We start from the raw sequence: 21,138 nt of genomic DNA on the forward strand, positions 1-21,138 counted from the left end.
CCCCATAGTCATAATAATCGACGGTACGTTCACCCCTGGTTGTCTTGATACGAACTTTTATCCCTCTTGTTGTAATAGGCTTGCTGAGAGTAAAAATCCTTCCTTTTACCAAGAGACAAATACGTTTGGTGACTTAGCGAGTAGTTAAAGTACGCAACGGATGTCTGAATGGCAAAGATCTCCTTACTTAGTACAACTTAACTTCCACTCCCCACTTGTTGATAGGGGTTAACCATATAGGGGTTCCCTTGGTATGTCATTGCTTCGGCGGAGGCATTGTTGTAAGCCTGTGCCATCACCTCAGAGTAAATTTCCAATTGTTGGCATTGATCATGTACTTGAAGAAACAATCACGTAGGTCTGCCGTGAAGACTTTGAGGGCGGTCTTGTCATTTGCCTCAAAGCAGCGAGAATACTCATGGGTGAAGCGACCGGCATACTCTTGTAGTGACTCGTCCGACTTCTGGCGAATAATGTACAAGTTATCTGCAGAATGTAAGCAATCGGTCTGGAAGATGTGTTAAGAGACAAACAGTTTCTTTAGTTCCTCAAATGAGTTTACTGTCTCGGGTCTAAGACGACAATACCAGTTTAGAGCTTCGTCAGAGAGGATGGAATGGAAGAGAAGACATCGCTCTTCGTCGGTGTGAATCTGATATGCCATTGTGGACTCAAAGAGGTAAAGGTGTTCAATCGGGTCCTCCCTTCCAATACAGAGTTGTAAACCAAGCTTTTGTTTTGTCTTCACGTGAAGGGGGTGTCGAGGATCCTCCTTGTGAGAGGGCCAGGCCTGGGTTGGTTCCTGTCAGGTATTTCGGCCTGACGTTCGGCCTTCAACTTGTTTACTTCCTCAAATAGCTGTATGACAAGGGAGTCTTGAGTGGAGTCATGTACCACTGGAATTTTTTTTCTGTAAGTCTCCATTGCCTCTTGAAAGTAGGAAAGTTTAAGCAAGAGCGTGTGATTTTTCCTTAGACTCGTCGTTCTGACTTCCAATGTATGTCTGTTGGAACATCTCTAAGTCCCTTATACCTTCGTGTTTCTCTAGGACTTGTTGTCCCTTCCCAAATTGGTAGCCGGCTTAGGCCGTGGTAGGGGATCGAGTCTCTCAGAAACCCTTGGGTCATTTATCTTTAAGCTTATGTGGATGGAGTTCTCTCGACATTGCTTCAAGAAGTTCTGATAGTCGCGATAAATAACTTTCGATCATTCTGCCCCTTCCGCAAGGAACTATCTTCCTCCACTTCTCCTGCTTCGGGTTGAAGCAACTGGATTGAGAGAAGTCTTCTTCTAATCTCCTGCTTCGGGTTAAAGCAACTGGACTGAAAGACTTGGTCCCTTCCCACGACCTAGCCTAGCTGCCAATCTAGGGAATGAACGATAGATCCCAAAGGAACATGAAGGTACAAGAGACTCAGAGGTATTCTGACAAACCCGCCCTAGAAGTCAGTACGGCAAGTCCAAGGAAAAACCACACGTTCTTGCTCAAACTTTCCTACTTCCACGAGACGATGGAGACTTACGGAAGACAATTCCAGTGGTACATGACTCCACTCAAGACCCATTTGTCTTACAGCTCCTTGAGGAAGTAAACAAGTTGAAGGCCGAACGTCAGGCTGAGATACCTGACTGTAGCCAACCCAAGCCTGGCTCTCTAACAAGGAGGATCATCGACACCCTTTTTAAGCGAAAACAAAACAAAAGCTTGGTTTACAACTCTATACTAGAAGGGAGGACCCGATTGAACACTTTAACCTCTTTGAGTCCACCATGGCATATCGAATGTACATCGACGAAAAGCGATGTCTTCTCTTCCATTCCACCCTCTCTGGCGAAGCTCTAAACTGGTATGGTCGTCTTCCACCGAAGACAGTAGGCTCATTTGAGGAATTAAAGAAACTGTTTGTCTCTCAACACATCTTCCAGACCGATCACTAACATTATGTAGATGACTTGTATACTATTCGTCAGAAGTCGGACGAGTCACTACGAGAGTATGCCAGTCACTTCAGCCAAGATTATTCTCGTAATGCTGAGGCAGATGACAAGATGCCCTCAAAGCCTTTACGGCAGGCCTACGTGATTGTTACTTCAAGTACATGATCAATGCCAACACTTGGAAGACTTACTCTGAGGTGATGGCACATGCTTACAACCATGCATCCGCCAAAGCAAGGACATACCAAGGGAACCCCCATATTGTTAACCCCTATCAACAAGTGGGAAGTGGAAGTCAAGTTCTACCAAGTGAGGAAATCTTGCCCATTCAGAAACCCATTGCATCATCTCCTGCCTCATTTTGCTACTCGCTAAGTCACCAAACGTATTTGTCTTTTGGTAAGAGGAATGATTTTTACTTTCAGTAAGCCCATTACAACAAGAGGAATCAAATTTCGTATCAAGACAACCAGGGGTGAACGTACCGTCGACTATTATGACTAGAGGGCCAAGCCTCACTCATTCAAAGTGGAGAACTAGGTACTGAAGGAAATACTATTATAAGAAGGCATACACATTACAAATATTTTGACTCTCAACCGCTTGAGATCTTTTATCACACAAGTCATTCGGCAAATATTTAAAGAAGAGGAAATTTAGACAACTTCTTCTGAGTCTTTTGCATTCCTAGCACTGGAACACTTGGTCTACGCTGACCTACCTCTATACTCTAACTCAGAGCTTCAACATGCATACTTTGACACAAAGTATGTGATACTAAGTGTTACAACCAACATGGTTCACATATTGAAAGCATGGATCCCTTCATGCATAACAAAACATTCATAAGCATCATTCATGTCAATCAACATTAACATCATACATTCCAACACATTCATACATAAACATCATACATTCCAACACATCCATACATAAGCCAATTGTGCTTCGAAAGGGTTCAACATACTTTGTGTCATTCGACACTTGTTACAATGTGCCTCGACATCTTGCCCTTATTCTCACCAACTAGGTGATGAAGGAACTCACCTTCGTGCCACCAACCAGGTGATGAAATGTACAACCCGTACTCTCCTTCATGCTACCAACCAGGTGATGAAATGTACAACCCGTACTCTAATATTATTTGGCAACTTGCCACTCTTATCACCAACCAGGTGAAGAAGGAACTTACCTTCGTGCCACCAACCAGGTGATGAAATGTACAACCCGTACTCTAATATTATTTGGCAACTTGCCGCTCTTATCACCAACCAGGTGAGGAAGGAACTCATTTTCATGCCACCGACCAGGTGATAAAATGTACAACCCGTACTCTCCCTCATGCCACCAACCAGGTGATGAAATGTATAACCCGTACTCTAATATTATTTGGCAACTTGTCACTCTTATCACCAACCAGGTGAAGAAGGAACTCATCTTCATACCACCAACCAAGTGATGAAATGTACAACCCGTACTCTCCTTCATGCCACCAACCAGGTGATGAAATGTGAAGAAGGAACTCATCTTCGTGCCACCAACCAGGTGATGAAATGTGATGAAAGGTGATGAAGGAACTCACCTTCGTACCACCAACCAAGTGATGAAAGCAACTCACCATTCATTCCACCAACCAGAAGACGAGTGGTACAACTTGTACATGTGAACTCCTAGCATTCACAAATAATCAAAAACCCTCAAGCTTTACAACTCAACTAGGAGAGCACATATGCCTAACAAGAGTTATAGTCACCAACAAAGTCTTATTGCAAGCCAACAACAGCTTCAGTGCATGGTATACTAAGATCAAGCTCTTCAGCCCTCTTGCATCTACTTCAGACATTTCTCTTCTATAACAATGCAAACACTACAACTCGTAGAAAGCTTCACACACTCTTGATCAAGATTGTTCGAAGCAAATTCAAGTTATATGGTTCATATAAACCTTCAACTACTTCAAGGTGTGTCTTGCATCACAATCTCTTGCTTAACAGTGTGGAAGCAAAGTTTGTATATGTTGTTTCTCTCACATTTTCAAATTTCTAGTTTCCCCAAAAAAAAAAAAATTGGGAAATTCAACAAAACTTCATCAATGGAGGACAACTACAAATTCTCAAAAGCTTCACACACTCTTGATCAAGATAGTGTAAAGCAAAACCAATTTATGGTGGAAATCAAAAGCTTCATCAATGGAGGGCAACTACAATTCTCAAAAGCTTCACACACTCTTGATCAAGATAGTGTAAAGCAAAATCAATTCATGGTACCCAACAAAGCTACAACCTCAAAGCTTCAACTACAAAGCCTCACCACAAAAGTTTCACCAACAAAAGCTTCAACAAATGGAAGGCAACTACAATTCTCAAAAGCTTCACACACTCTTGATCAAGATAGTGTGAAGCAAAATCAATTCATGGTATCCAACAAAGCTTCAACCTCAAAGCTTCACCTACAAAGCTTCACCACAAAAGCTTCACCACAAAAGCTTCATCAACAAAAGCTTCAACAAATTGAGGGCAACTACAATTCTCAAAAGCTTCACACATTCTTGATCAAGATAGTGTGAAGCAAAATCAATTTATGGTGTCAACAAAGCTTCACCTACAAAGCTTCAACATCAAAGCTTCATCTACAAAACTTCAACTCAAAAGCTTCACCTACAAAAGCTTTAACACCAAAGCTTCACTTGCAAAAGCTTCACCTACAAAAGCTTCAACTCCAAAGCTTCACCCACAAAGCTTCAACTTCAAAGCTTCACCTACAAAAGCTTCAACTCCAAAGTTTCACTTACAAAAGCTTCAACTCCAAAGCTTCACCTACAAAGCTTCAACACAAAAGCTTCACCTACAAAGCTTCAACTACAAATGCCAAAAGCTTCACACACTCTTGATCAAGATAGTGTGAAGCAAAATCAATTCATTGTACCCAACAAAGCTTCAATCTCAAAGCTTCACCTATAAAGCTTCACCTACAAAGCTTAAAAAAAAATATATATATATATATATATATATATATGTTTTCGAAAATTCGAAATTTCAAAATTTCAAAAATTCAAAAATTCGAAAAAAAAAAAAGGCCTAGGCCTCCTCTTCTTTGGGTTTAACAACTTTCATAACAAATATATATGAAGGAGGAGTTTTTGGCTACCACTTAGAAAGGAAAATGGCGAAGTTTTGTTACTTTAGAAATTTGGCTATTAGCAAGACATCTCATTCGTCAACTCCCTCGACCGGATACTTGGGAGACTTCTATCATATGATACTACACCTTGGTACTTGGAAGGTTCACGACTACTCAGTGACTTGGATCTTTCAAGTCTCTAACCAAGAAGTTTTCCTCACTCAGGAAATTAAGGGAGCACCACCTCAACCTATATGCTTTACTCATAAAGCTTCAACATACAAGCTTCAACAAAAGAAAAAATTCAATGAAATTAGTGAATAAGGCTTTGGTGTATTTAACAAAATACGTTGAAATGAAGCAAAACTTATTTATTGATATCCCCGATAAGTTACAAATATGTACATATACATGAATCAAAATAAACAAACAAGAGGGAGCCTTCACAAAGGTTGCTTAGGAGAAGTCTCAGCAGTCGGCAGAGCCCCAGAAAGAGAAGGCACCGGAGGGTGATCATTCGGAGCCTCAGCACTGGGCAAAACCCCAGAAAAAGGAGGCATCGAAGGTTGATCATTTAAAGCTTCATTACGTGGTACAGCCCTAGAAGGCGAAGGCAATAAATGCCTTTGGAATAAACCCACAAACCTCTGATGATTAAGTAAAATCTGACCATCAAATTCCTACAGCTGGTCAAGCTTTCTCTTCATGTTTGTAGCATAGTCATGTGCGAGCCTGTGCAACTATTTATTCTCATGCTTGAGCCCTCTAATCTCTTATTTGAGACTTATCACTTCAGCCGCTAATGATTCAACTTGGCAGGTTCGAGCAAATAGGCGTTGGGCCATATTAGACACAAAACCTGCACACTGAACACTAAGAACTAAAGAATCTTTAACAGCCAACTCATCGAACCATTTGGAAAGTAATCTGTTATCTTTAGGAGTGAAAAGGTTCCTGGCCACCACCGTAGCAGTCATATCATTCTTCATCACAGAGTTCCCAATAGTAAGAGGACCAGTAGGGGATAAGAAGGATGGACGCCATATGTTGTCTTGAGGAGGCATGGCTGCCTCTTCACTAAAGTTTAAGTCAAAACGACAATCGGATGGGCCAAACATTTTCAGAAATGATGAAGGAGAAATGAGGTCCAATAAATCTCTGAAGTACAAAAATAAGGGGAAAATTCCTACAAGCAATAACTCTTTGAACGTACTTCTTGCACACAATTGATGCCCCTATAAAAGAAAGGGCAGCAGGGCCATTTGTTCAAAAATCGAAGAGGCACCACTCTCAGGATTTCAAAAAGCAGATTTTCCTGAGTAAAATATGTCAACAATCCCCACACGCAACATTAGCTCCTCGAATACCACAGATAACTTTTCCAAAGATCTCTGACAAAATTTAGACACATAAATTTTGAAGGTCCAGCTACCCTACCATTACCCAGAAGGGTAAAGGAACAGCACCACTGCTTGATAACTGGAAAGTCTCTATGTGTGTCAACCTCCGTGCTCCGTGGCAAGGTAAACTGGCAAAAATACCCAACCTTTACTCATATTGAGAAAACAATCCCAACAGGATTACTTGCTCAAAAATCTAAGAGGCACCGCTCTTCGAATCTCGAGAGCCAGACTCCCACCAGGATTACTTTCTCAGAAATTGAAGAGGCACCACGCCAGACTCCCACCATGATTGCTTTCTCAAAAATTGAAGAGGCACCCTCTCCGAATCTCGAAAGCCAGACTCCCACCAGCATTGCTTTCTCAAAAATCGAAAAGGCATCGCTCTCCGAATAGAGAGCCAGACTTACAACGGGATTGCTTTCTCAAAAATCTAAGAAGCACCGCTCTCTAAATCTCGAGAGCCAAATCCCCAATAAGATTGTTTGTTCAAAAATCAAAGAGGCAACGCTCTTCGAATCTCGAAAGCCAAATCCCCAACATGATTGCTTATTCGAAAATCGAAGAGGCACCGCTCTCCGAACTTCGAGAGCCAGATTTCCTTGGATAAAATTTACCTACAATCTTCACACGCAACATCAGCTTTCCAGATACTATAGACCACTTTTTCAAAGTGCTCTGACAAAGTTAAAACACGTGAATCATGCAGCTCCCACTACATTGCTATGACCGAGAAGGGTAAAGGAACAGTGTTACTACTCGCTATTAGGACAATTCCTATATATGTCGACCTCCATCATCCACAGCCAGGCATACCTGCAAATAAAAAAAATGCTCAACTTTTCTTCACATCTGAGAGGGCACTCTCAGCAGAGCCTCTCGAAATACTCAGCATCCTTTCTCCTCGATAATACCTCTGCAAACAAGCCACACTAGAGAAAAAGTATCTCATATCATCAGGGTTAAAAGCAAAAGTATCTCATATCATGCTTTTTCCCTGTCTTTTCCTTTGCTCTTGCTCTTACCTGCAAGATAATGAGAAAGAAAACAACCAGTCAGAACCTGAAATCAAACTTTCGATCTGGAACTGATTGCCCAGAACCTTTGCCTGGTTGCTCACCTAGCATTGCTCTCAAGTACTCATCTTCAACTGTTGTCAAGGTCGTAAATTCTTTTGGCAAATACCTCAGAATAGTTGATACAATATTGGCTATTTACACTGAAGCTGCCAAACATAGATGATTCGCTGAGAATTAGTACTCTGAATGACCATTCAAATGCAAAGGTTGCGCACTACTTCTGCGATGCAAAATATTGAAGCAGAAGGTTCAATGATGAGCTGGAACAGATCATTATAGCACGACACCCTCCCTATATAACCGCATAATCCAGACGGATGAGTCTAAGTCAAATCCAAGATCGACACCGTTGCCCTATCTGAATAGCTCGAGAAGCTTCAACAACCTTTCACTGACGCCGTCACCAAAGAGCAAAGCCTCACCATGCCACATCCACTACTTTGTCAACAGCAAAAGTATCCCATATCATCAGGGTCGAATGTACTCTAGATTAATGGACTTGTTTTGACCCTCAAATTCTTGAGTCAGCCTTATACTCTGGAGGAAACCAGAAAACCCTCCAGCCCAGTTCAAGAATAAGTATGTGGAAAGTTACTTCTTCAAAAGCAAAAGTATCTCATATCATTTCTTCTCATTTTTCTTCTCTTTATCTTTCTTGCTGTCTACAAGATAGGGAGAATGAGAACAATCAGCCGGAACACGAAATCAAACTTCAGATCTGGGACTGATTGCTTGGAACTTTGATTGCTTATCTTGTTTGTCACCTCTTTAGGCAAATCTCCTAGCTCGGCGACTTGGAGGACTACTACTACATGGTTTGTATCGTGCTTGACCAAGCCTGAAACTACACGTAAGCTTCAAGTGAAATTGATACATTACCTTGTGCATCTCTACCGGTTAAAGATACCACCCCTAGATGGAGGAAAAGTACTTCCAGAGAAGATGCCAAATCTACATATGAGACAGAAAAGGCAAGTGAAAACGATACCACACTTCGGTACTTAGAAGTTTCGTGATTACTCAGCGGCTTGGATCTTGCAGGTCCCCAACCTAGGAGCTTCCCTCACTCGGGAACTTAGGGGAGCACTGTTTGTACCATACTTGACCCATCCCAAAACTACCGAGCACTGGTCAACGTTATACCGTCAAGGACCCAGAAGAATTTCCCTCCAACCAGAAGGCCAATCATAGCACGACACATACCAACATCAGAAGCCAATCAAAGCACGACACGTGTCAACATCAGAAGCCAATCATAACACGACACGTGTCAATGTCAGAACAAATCTAGAAATTCTCTTCTATAAAAGGAGATCATTCTCCCACAATATTTCTGAATGTCATTTATACTAAATCATTCACTAATACTTACTAAAGGAGAGCTTGAACCTATGTACCCTTCATAATTAATGAGAACTCTTCTACTCCATGGATGTAGCCAATCTGGGTGAACCACGTACATCTTGTGTTTGCTTCCCTGTCTCTATCCATTTACATACTTATCCACACTAGTGACCAGAGCAATCTAGCGAAGGTCACGAACTTGACACTTTCTGTTGTACTAAGTTACAAATATGTACATATACATGAATCAAAATAAACAAACAAGATGGAGCATTCACAAAGGTTGCTCATGAGAAGTCTCAATAGTCGGCAGAGCCCCAGAAAGAGGAGGCACCGGAAGGTGATCATTCAGAGTCTCAGTACGGGGCAAAACCCCAGAAGGATGAGACACTGAAGGTTGATCATTTGGAGCTTCATTAAACGATACAACCCCAGAAGACGAAGGCAATAAATGCCTTTAGAACAAACTCACAAAACCTCTGATGATTAAGTAAAATCTGACCATCAGATTTCTGCAGCTGGTTGAGCTTCCTTTTCATGTTTGTAGCATAGTCATGTGCAAGCCTATGCAACTGTTTATTCTCATGCTTGAGCCCTCTGATCTCCTGTTTGAGACTTATCACTTCAATCGCCAATGATTCAACTTGGCAGGTTCGAACAAATAGGTGTTGGGCCATATTAGACACAGAACCTGTACATTGAACACTGAGAGCCAAAGAATCCTTAACAACCAACTCATCAGACCATTTGGAAAGTAGTCTGTTATCTTTAAGAGTGAGAAAGTTCATGACCACCACTGCAGCGGTTATATCATTCTTCATCACAGAGTCCCCAATGGTAAGAGGACCAGTAGGGGATAAGAATGATAGGCGTCATATGTTGTCTTGGGGAGGCATGGCTACCTCTTCACCAAAGTTCAAGTCAAAACGACGGTCGAATGGGCCAGACATTTTCAGAAATGATGAAGGATAAATGAGGAGTACAAAAATAAAGGAAAATTTCCTACAAGCAATAACTCTCTTAATGTACTTCTTGCACACAAAATGTGCCCCTATAAAAGAAAGGGCAGCAAGGCCATTTGTTCAAAAATTGAAGAGGCACCACTCTCCGGATTTCGAGAAGCATATTTTCCTGAGTAAAATCTGTCGACAATCTCCACACGCAACGTCAACTCCTCGGGTACCCCAGATAACTTTGCCAAAGATCTCTGATAAAGTTTAGACACATAAAATTTGAAGGTCTAGCTACCCTACTATTACACACAAGGGTAAATGAACAGCACCACTGCTTGATAACTGGAAAGTCCTTATATGTGTCAACCTCTGTGCTCCGTGACAAGGCAGATTGGCAAAAATGTCCAACCTTTACTCATATCCGAGAAAACACTCCTAACAAGATTGATTGTTTAAAAATCGAAATGACACCGCTCTCCGAATCTCGAGAGCCAGATCCCCCAACGGGATTACTTGCTCAAAAATCGAAGAAGCACCACTCTCTGAATCTCGAGAGCCAGAATTCCAACAGGATTGCTTTCTAAAAAATCGAAGAGGTACCACTCTCCGAATCTTAAAAGCCAGACTCCCAATAGGATTGCTTGTTCAAAATCAAAGAGGCAACGCTCTCCGAATTTCGAGAGTCGGATCTTTAACATGTCTTTTTTCCTGAAAACCAAAGAGGTACCACTCTCCGAGCTTCGAGAGTCAAATTTCCTTGGATAAAGCTTGTCTGCAATCTTCACACTCAACATCAGCTCTCCGGACACCACGGACCACTTTTTCAAAGTGCTCTGACAAAGTTAAAACACGTGAAGCTGGCAGCTCCCACTACATTGCCATGACCAAGAAGGGTAAAAGAATAGCATTACTACTTGTTAGGGAAACTCCTATATATGGCGACCTTCATCCTCTACGGACAGGCAGACCTGCAAAAATGCTCAACCATTCCTCATATCTGAGAGGGCACTCCCAACGAAGCCTCTTGAAATACTCAGCTTTCTTTCCCCCGATAATACCTCTGTAAACAAGTCACACCAGAGCAAGAGTATCTCATATCATCAGGATTAAAAGCAGGAGTATCCCATATCATGTTTTTTCCCTATCTTTTCCTTCGTCCTTGTTCTTACCTACAAAACAAGAAGAAATAGAGCAATCAGTCAGCACTTGGAATCAAGCTTCCAGTCAGGAACTGACTGCCTGGAACCCCTTACCTAATTACTTACCTGGCATTGCTCTCGAGTACTCATCTTCAACATCTTGTGCTTCCGGAGAAGATACCACATCTGCCTGAGGAAAAGATAGGGCAAGTGAGAATGATACAAGGAAGCATGTGGAGACAAGCGCAACAGAACACGTGCTGATTTATCTATTGTTTTGTCAACAGCAAAAGTATCCCATATCATCAAGGTCGAATGCACTTTTGATTTAATGGACTTGTTTTGACCCTCAAATTCTTGAGTCGGCCTTATACTCTGGAGGAAACCAAAAAACCCTCCAACCCAGTTCAAGAATAAGTCTGTGGAAAGTTACTTCTTCAAAAGCAAAAGTATATCATATCATCTCTTCTCCATGTCCTTTTCTTTGTCCTTGTTGATGTCTACAGAACAAGGAGAATGAGAACAATCAACCGGAACACGAGATCAAACTTTCGATCTGAGAATGACTGCTTGGAACTCTAATTGTTTACTTTGTCTGTCACCTCTTTCGGCAGATCTCCTCGCTCAGAGACTTGGGGGACTCTTACTATAGGGTTTGTATAGCGTTTGACCAAGCCCGAAACTACAAGTAAGCTTCAAGTGAAATTGATACATTACCTTGTGCATCTTCGTCGATTAAAGATACCATCCCTAGATGGAGGAAAAGTACTTCCAGAGAAGATGTCATATCTACCTATGAGACAGATAAGGCAAGTGAAAATGATACCACATTTCGGTACTTAGAAGTTTCGTGATTACTCAGCGACTTGGATCTTGCAAGTCCCCAACCTAGGAGCTTCGCTCACTCGGGAACTTAGGGAGCACTGTTTGTATCATACTTGACCAATCTCGAAACTACCGAGCACCGGTCAACATTATACCGTCAAGGACCCAGAAGAGTTTCCTTCCAACCAGGAGGCCATTCACAGTGCGACACATGTCGACATCAGAAGCCAATCATAGTGCGACATGTGTCAACATCAGAAGCCAATCACAACACGACACGTGTCAATGTCAAAACAAAGCTAAACACTCTTCTATAAAAGGAGATCATTCTCCCACAATATTTCCTAATGTCATTTGTGCTAAACCGTTCACTAGTACTCACTAAAGGAGAGTTTGAACCTATGTACTTGTGTAAACCCTTCATAATTAATGAGAACTCCTCGACTCCGTGGACGTAGCCAATCTGGGTGAACCACATACATCTTGTGTTTGCTTCCTATCTCTATCCATTTACATACTTATCCACACTAGTGACTGGAGCAATCTAGCGAATGTCACAAACTTGACACTTTCTGTTGTACCAATGTCCTCACTGATTTTGTGCATCAACATATGGTTAAATAGTAAAATTTTTTAATTGATTTTTAGCTAAATAAGAATTCATAATTTTCAACATTAAGGTAATACTAATTTTTCTACCAGTGTACGAATGTGTGATGTGACTCCCAAAATAATCTGATTTCAACTCTGGTGTAATTAATAGGATGTGAATTTGAGATTTCAATCCCATAATTCATTTAAGATCTAAATTATAGCTAACCGTATATGATATAATTCGGTTTGACTTAGTGTATGCGTATGTATGTCTATACATATAAATATTTTCAGAAATATATTCCATAATTGTGTGTGTATATATATATATTTGAAAGATCAGTAATTTGAATATATTATAAGTTTAAAACATTAAAAATCTTAATTGGTATAAGTTTCGGTTGTAATACGTGTTAACTTATAGCTCTCTGTTTTAACTTGTACATGGACCCCTAGTTTGGTTCTGCTGAACCCTAAATGCATGCATGCACGTGTTAATGACTCGTACGCTATGGTAGAAAGGGAGGGGTGGCTGCAAGTAAGCTTTAACAGGATAGGGATAGGGAGTAATTGTTCCTCATTGAAAAATAATTATGAGGCCTGTTTTCTTTTTGTAATTAGGCAAAAGAAACTCAAAAGCTGAATGAGGTGTTTCTGGAAATTGGGTCCCAACCCAAGGGCCAAAGCAGTGACCTTTCTGATCTCATCTCCAATTAAAAGGTATCATAAAAAAAAAAATTAAACTAAGTAAAAGCGAAGAAGTCGTAGATATTGGAAGGTTACCACTCGAATACAATTCTCCATCTGATCTCTATCTCTACTGCTTATCTTCTGATTCTGATACATTCCCACCTTCATGATCAACAATATTGCAGACCTATATGAATAAGAAAAGGATATATGCTTTCTCAATTTGGTAGCCAAAAAAAAAAAGAATTAAACACGTAATTAGCGAACTTAACAAATTTTTAGACTCAGTCTTTGTTGGCAAAAATTTGTTTCATTTAGATTTTATGCATGAAAAACCACTTTATAAGTAAAACGTGATGTTAAACTAACCAAGAATATATAATCCATTTGCTTGTATATCAAATGTAGATTATATCTAATCCGATCCGACTTAGTATTATATAATAGCATTAGAAAATAGAAACCCGAAATTCTTCTCTAGCTCGATTATGTTATTCTATAATAAGATAGAAAGTATGAATAATCCCCAAGTATATACCGTAAGAGTAGTAGTATTTCTTATATTGCAAATGTAGTATTAATTAAATTACCACAAGTTAGATCAAAGCTCGATATGTAAACTAAAGTTTCGCCCTTTCCCTTCTGATTCTCAACGTGGAGAAATTTTCAGTATGTTCAGTACACGGTACTATGGCACATTGAAAAATCTTTTGTCACAGTGGAATTAAAGCTCTGTCCAATCCATTTTAAGTCGAAGGTGGGGAGTTGCAGTAAAAATTCACTTTTGCATCACAAAGATAAAAAAAACAAAGGATAATGTTAGGGAAACCAAATTTATAAATCAAATGATGTGATTGTTGATAATTGAATTACTAATAAGTGTTAATTAACATGTTTATTTCTTATTGGTGACACATCATTTGGTTTGTAAACTTAATTTGGTACCTAAACACAAAAGAGAAGGTAAAAAAAAGTTTTCCCGGGCTTTTCTTTTCTTTTTTTCTTTCGGTAAAGGCTTTTCTTCTCTCTCTCTCTCTTAGTTGAGTCCAGTTGCTTCTCTCTCTCTCTCTCTCTCTCTCTCTCTAAGAGTCACTCTGTAAGTAAGGAGAATCGTAATTATAAAAAGAGTAATGCTAGGTATATTAAATTTTAGAAACTAAAGAACATGGAAGTTAATGATTGGTTTATTACTTAAGCGTTGATAAATGTGTTTATTCTTATTAGTGACGTATCATTTAATTTAATTTGTAAATTTAATATCTCTAACATTATTCTTATAAAAAATTAAGAAACCACCTTGAACTACCACCTTCATCAATTTTCTCCACCAAAAACTAATTTTTCAGTCCTTCATTTGAACGCTCTCGGTTTCTCATTGCCTATTCCTCTCTCTCTCTCTCTCTCTCTCTCTCTCTTCCTGTTGCTTCAAATTTGCTGTAACTCCGTCTCTCTCCCCCACACACACATCGTCCAGAACTCCTTGTTCTCCTCTGTAACTCCTCTCTCTCTCTCTCTCTCTCTCTCTCTCTCTCTCTCACACACACACACACACACACACCGGTGCATTTGCTTGCTGCATAGTTTAGATCATGAGCTCTCAAAATGCTTCATGATCTTTGATTTCTCGGTTGTATTTAATCATTGTAATATTAACTGGTAGCAGCTGATTTTAAATTTTAGTGAACTCAATCTAGAGATGCTGCTTGTGATTATAGGTTTTTTGGCCAATCCTCCTAATAGAACGACTGTAACTCTAAATATTAGTACCATTATTTGTTCAAAACCCTAACACAATTTTCTTATGTGTTCAGATTTCTTTGCACTATACGATGGGGACTGCTCACATACTTTTGGCCACCCTCCTCATTTCGTTCTTTGGTGTCCGCGGGAATGTTTTCTCTCTAGAGAGAGCGTTTCCGTCAAGGCACCCAATTCGACTGGATGAGCTCCGAGCTCGAGACCTTTCGAGGCACGCCCACGTCTTCAAAACAGTTGTGGGCGGCTTAATCAATGTTACAGTCGTGTATGAAGATTACTATGGCCATCCTCAACACATCGGGTAGCTTTTTTAATTGACTTTAATCATTTTTGGATGGTTTTTATTAAGAAAGCTCGCTATTTGTAATGCCCATTTTTCGATGAATGAAAATATCATACTATTCTCTGAAAAAACAGTTAATAACTAGTTTTGCTGCATGATTTTATGACTCTCTCTAGGGTGTATGTGACGAAAGTTAAAATAGGCTCTTCGCCAAGAGAGTTCTATGTGTTGCTTGACACGGGGAGTGACTTGTTCTGGGTTTCCTGCAGTTCCTGCAGTAATTGCCCCCGATTCACTGATCTGGGAGTAAGTTCACATTTCTTTCTTCTTTGTATTCCCCATTGTTTGCTATCAATTTAGCAATCCTACTTCCAAACGTTTAACGTACAATCTTGCATGTATGAGAAGCCAAGCTTATTCAAATGGCTAGTGCCAATGACTTAGCATTTATAATTGGACCCATAGAATGGGCTAAGACTGCCTCTCTTATGCCTTGCCATAAGCTATCTATGGGTTAAGACTGCCTCTCTTATGCCTTGCCATAAGCTATGTAAAGCCTTTTTAGTTTCTGCAGTATATCTTCAATCCTAACATTTATCATCAAGCTTTTTAGAAAGAAACCAAATAATATGCTCCATAAAAAAAGTTTAGACCACACTAATCAACATATTCCATACAAGAGGGAGATCCCTTTAATCGAAGATGTTGACACTCTGGTGATGCCAAAGGAAATTTGCACGAATACATCTAAAAGTACCTATATGGAAGAAAGATAATTACGATTTCGGTTTAGCAAAAGAAGAGAATCTTATTTATTTGAAACTAAAAATGGACAGAAAACACAAATATTTGGCAAAACCATCATCCCTGCAAATAAGAAAAGAAAGCAGTGCAAGCACACATCACTAGTGCAGAACAATGAACAGAGGACTATCATAGCAGAATAGGGAATTGAAAATAATGGATTATATATATAAACACACACACATACATACACTGAGCTTCAATTTAGAATAGTCATATATGTAATACTTTATCTATTTCATAAACAACTAAAAACACTAACCTCTCCATAAATTATGCTCAATTGATAAAGTACTCGAAGTCAACATGGCATGTAGGAAAGATGAACCATCTTTATGTAGAATAGGCTCAACCATGTACTTCTCCTTATCGTGGAAATTGTATTGGAATCCTGCGGAATAATATGTTAGTTGACCAAAGTCTTCTGCACACTCAACACTCCTTTATACTCGAACTAATGAGATGTTCATATGAGTTTTTGCGTGTTATGAGCAGGGACCTTAGCCTTGTATTTATATGGAATTAACCTTAATGAATCTTCCCATAATAATGTCATTAGGAATCCTTGCAGTCCAAGAATAATTGATACACCAAATCTCATTCCAAATAGGATAAAATTAGGAGCCCTTATTCCCCAAGGAAATCCGGAATATATTAACTTTACTTGGGATACAAGCTATAGCTATTAACTAAATCCTAATCTTATTTATATTCCAAACAATCCTTAAATAAACTGTGTAGACCTATTAACCGTTGGATTATAGTCCTACGTCCAACAATATACACTCAAATACACTCGACTGACCTCCTTTAGTGCTCATTTCACGTTGTGTTTCAACGACCTAAACATCTAATTTAGGTCTTCCCTCAACAATCTGAATAGTTAGGCATGGTTGCCCCAAATATATATATATATATATATATATATATATATATATATATATATATATATGTGTGTGTACTAAAACACTCTCCTAATTAGCCACATCGTTTGAAACCGGAAAAAAAATTAGCCCATAAACACTACAAAAATTGAAACCTTGTTGCAGCATTGAGAGAGAATCCAAGCTTACTGTTGCATTGAATCTGTTTGTATATTTCAATACTATATCTTGTGTTATTTGGTTTTGTCCTAATTGTTTCTGCAACATGTTTCAAAGACTCGATTCAGTTTCTATGACATTGTCAATTCATCCACTGGGGGGGTGCTCCCTTGTTCACATGCAATGTGCGGCAAATGCTCTCGTCAAAGCCACCGGTGCGAATATGATATGACATATTCCGGCGGAGATCGCATCACCAGTTTTCTCGTATCAGATGTGCTTCATCTTGACACTATTCCAGTGCGATCTTATGTTGCACTGGAATCTTCAGCACCCATTGTTTTCGGGTGAGTATCATTTTAACCTTTCTTTTTGCATCTGTTTATTCACTACAAGTAAGGTGGTAGACTTTAGGAAATTAGCAAATGTAATGAAAATGCATGGTAGGCTATTGAGATGAAGCAAAACCAATAAAATGCAAACCTTTATGCTTTCTTCATAAAAACCACTAACACAAGCTGCAATTGATCTGCCATCTCTCTAATATCAACAAGCACTTCCTCCCTTGAATTTTTTTATTTGCCCAAAACCACCCTTGCCTTAATCATCTAACTCCATAACACAGAAAAGTTACATTGCCATTTCAAACAAAAATTAAAATAAGGAGAGGTAGACTTTCCATTTCTAAAAGCACAATCAAATATATGTGTCAGACAACCTTGAACGACGGTGCAAAGAAAATGATTCAACCACTACATATAAAAACGCTAAAACTTAACTCAAGATATGAAGTATTGTGTAATCTGCTCCTTAATAAGTATTGGAGGTAACAGGTGCCATCCTATGTTCTATAACTATTTCAATCCTATATACTATAACCACTGATGAGCAAAAATTGAGGGGGGAAAAAAAAAAAGCTGTCTTCCTATTGACAAAGCTAAACGGCTTTTCACATTGACTTCTAGCATAAAAGGATGGGCCAAGGTCCAATAACTGTGTATGTGAAATCATGGCATGTAACAAGAACCATGTTATATACAAAAAATAACTAGAATCAAACAGTCGTATCATGATAAATATAGAGATCGATAAAGAGAGTACCAAGCTGCAGAGCCATGGTTCTTGTATTCTCATTTGAAGTGTAACAACCAAAACTGGAAGCCTGGAATCATGAAACCTTCAAATAGCTTCTCCTCAACTTAGAAGCTGATTTGACAGATGAACCCTTGTGTATCCATCAGAGCATGTATTACACAATATTTAGCTTTGCATTAAGTAGGAGTAGTATGGCCCTTTACCTACTTAGCAGTATGGCACAAAATAGTATAACCAAGTTGATCAATCATATTAAAATATGAAAGAGTATAAAAGAACATCACTGCAACATCCACAGTCAAGAACAAGTAAAGCATGTGTAGCTCCTTGATTAGTGCGTCCGAGTTGCATGATTTACTGTTCTTAATGGGTAAGGGAGGTTATCAAAAGTACGCATGCTTCCACAGCAAAATGTAGCAGTAAAACTGAAAGAAAAAACACCATAACATGATTTACATATAAAAATATCAAGAACAAAGGAATCAAAACAGAAAATACAACAAAAGAGATGGAAAAACAGAACCAAGAACACTGAAACTAGACAAAAGTAAAAGAAACAAACCAGATTTCTCAATTACTAACACAACTGACCACCATCACCTGTCCATGAGTTTAAACCTGAGTTCTTGAGATGTTTGAATTAATTCCGGGGTTCAAAGGTTTATAAGCTTAGATGTTGTTCGCAAATGCTACCAATATTGACTACTAACAACATTAAAAACGATGTAATTTAATGTTATAAAAACTAGCTTTTTCTTGTAGGGATTAGAGGTTAATTGCATTATTTCCTTGAATAATATTGGAAACAGGTGTACTACTTCTGTATCCGGACTTTTGGCTGGGACCCGGGCCTCAGTCAATGGGATATTTGGCTTTAGCCAAGGTCCCATGTCTGTTCTATCGCAGTTGTCTTCGCAAGGAATGACTCCCAGCGTGTTCTCCCACTGTTTGAAAGGAGATGACTATGGTGGGGGTATACTCATACTTGGTGACATTTTGGAGCCGAGTATTGTTTATACTCCCCTTGTCCCGAAGTAAATTTTTATCCGTGTACTTCCATTTAATTGTTTCTTTGATTTAATTGAAAGTTTCCGTGAGTACCTCTTTTGTTTAATTAATATAACAAATTTCTACCTACTGTTTTCAGGCGGCCATATTATGCAATCTACTTACAGAGCATTGCTGTTAACGGGAAAATTTTGCCGATTGATCCAGCAGCGTTCAAAGTATCACGTGGACGAGGAACTGTTGTGGACTCGGGAACTATTCTAGCATATCTTATAGAAGAATTGTATGAACCTTTTATTCGTGCTGTAAGTTCGAGATCCATTAGTTCTTTTATATGAAAGGGTATAGTAATATACGATTACTATATGTGACTCCCTTGTATTTGGCTGTGCAGATAACTTTGGCTTCTTCTAAACATGTGACTCCCGTGGTTTCAACGTCAGGAAACCAGTGCTATCGCACCTCCATCAGCAAGTGCTCTCTCTCCCTCAAACAAAATTGAGTGAAATTTGTCTCCATTAATCTATGTATACCCCTCTCTGTCCTCAAAAGAACTGAATGACATTTATGTCCGTTATTTTTCAGTTTAGCTGAGGCATTTCCGTCAGTCAGTCTGAATTTTGCTGGCGGCGTCTCGATGGTTTTGAAACCACGAGAGTATCTTATTGATGGCGGTTATTATGTAAGTTTATCCTCAACCTCATTCTGTAAAATAATTCTTGTTTAAAATAATATTAATTGACTGATGCAATGGAGTGTTACAGAAAGGCCTTCCTTCGTGGTGCATGGGTTTCCTTAAAGCTCACAAAAGGCTCAACATTCTCGGAGGTAATTTAACAAGCTGTGCATATGGTGTTCAATTCTTTAGTGAATTTACAAAACACTAGTTAACATGTAAAATCATTTAATAAGACTTCTCATGTCTCTTCGAATGCAGATCTTCTTCTAAGAGATAAGATCGTTGTTTATGATATAGTTGGTCAGCAGTTGGGTTGGGCAAACTTCAATTGTAAGCTAAACTATGTTCTAAATTCTTTTCTTGTTTCATTTCCCATATAGTATTTTAGCAGTACTAGTATGTCATATTTCATACTTTTTCTTTTCAATGCTCCTCGCCCATAAATGTCTCTGTCGGTATTCATGAAAGACAGCGGAGTGACAGCAGCTTATTAGGAGGAGACATGAAATTCCAGCATCTAGCAACTGGAGTAGCGGCTCTTTTGAGCTTAAATTGGGTGTTATAGTGGTCTGATTCCTTTTGAAACTATTGTTGTTAATTGAATTTTAGCTGATAACTCTCCTAGAGTTTAGATAAGAACTGAGCTATGTGTATAGATGTGATGATACAATCAATGAAAACTCAAACGTTTTTTAAGCAAGAATTATTCAGTTACCGCGTAGATCAAATTTATGCATCCCATTTTTTCGATTTTTTTATTTAGTTAGGGGTTTCAGAGGGGGAGGAGTTTGAGGAAATGGAGGAGCCTTGAAACCGAGTAAGGAGAGCCATAACTCATAAGAGTGTTTGATTTCCACTATGGCACATGCCCTCCTTGCATCCCAATCTTTCGATTGAAGGACTAATGTTTGTCTATTGTCTTGCATTTTTATATTTGCCCTTATTTTTTTCGATCGAAGGACTAATGTTTGGTCTAAATAGTTGGTCCCTAATAGGCAAACACTGCCCTTTAACCAAATCATGTCAAGTAAAACCAAATAAAAAATAACATTATGAAACATCACCTTTCCAGCACCTGCTCTCTCCCTCCGCTCAGTCTCCCTTTCTCATCTCTCTCTCCTAACTTTCCCTCCTTTGCTTGCAATATCTAATGGAAGATTTGAACGATATTTCTGGATTGAGTATCAGATGTTTTTAGCGGTTTAGCCATGGTTAGCCGAACTTCAGGCATCAAATTCGGCAATGACCGTCTCAATAACTTCAAAATTTCGGTAGCATTCCACCGAATAATCTGGCTACTTTTGTTTTTGGTTTGTTCGGCGGGAAGTGGATGAAAGTGATATTTTTTTCGGTGGTTATACACCGCAATTGTACAGTTCAAATCAG

General features: G+C 39.2%; 1 protein-coding gene across 1 annotated transcript; it reads left to right on the forward strand.

The window, feature by feature from the left end:
• Window positions 1-14,911: 14,911 nt before the first annotated feature.
• On the forward strand, window positions 14,912-20,384 carry LOC114827176 (aspartic proteinase 36-like). Its single transcript, XM_070804556.1, has 10 exons — window positions 14,912-15,141; window positions 15,300-15,429; window positions 17,088-17,317; window positions 18,875-19,099; window positions 19,213-19,378; window positions 19,468-19,549; window positions 19,664-19,755; window positions 19,838-19,901; window positions 20,011-20,082; window positions 20,362-20,384. Exons 1-10 carry the CDS (start codon window positions 14,912-14,914, stop codon window positions 20,382-20,384), a joined length of 1,314 nt encoding a protein of 437 aa, XP_070660657.1.
• The last annotated feature ends 754 nt before the right edge of the window (window positions 20,385-21,138 follow it).

Source organism: Malus domestica, chromosome 09, assembly GCF_042453785.1.
Source record: "Malus domestica chromosome 09, GDT2T_hap1".
NCBI classification, from domain to species: Eukaryota; Viridiplantae; Streptophyta; class Magnoliopsida; order Rosales; family Rosaceae; genus Malus; species Malus domestica.

Bases quoted from the DNA above. Each gene is read 5' to 3' on its own strand.
- LOC114827176 (XM_070804556.1), top strand. From the start codon at position 14,912: ATGGGGACTGCTCACATACTTTTGGCCACCCTCCTCATTTCGTTCTTT. The intron at 15,430-17,087 runs GTAAGTTCACAT...CATGTTTCAAAG, and splicing joins CCCGATTCACTGATCTGGGA to ACTCGATTCAGTTTCTATGA. The intron at 19,902-20,010 runs GTAATTTAACAA...CTTCGAATGCAG, and splicing joins AAGGCTCAACATTCTCGGAG to ATCTTCTTCTAAGAGATAAG.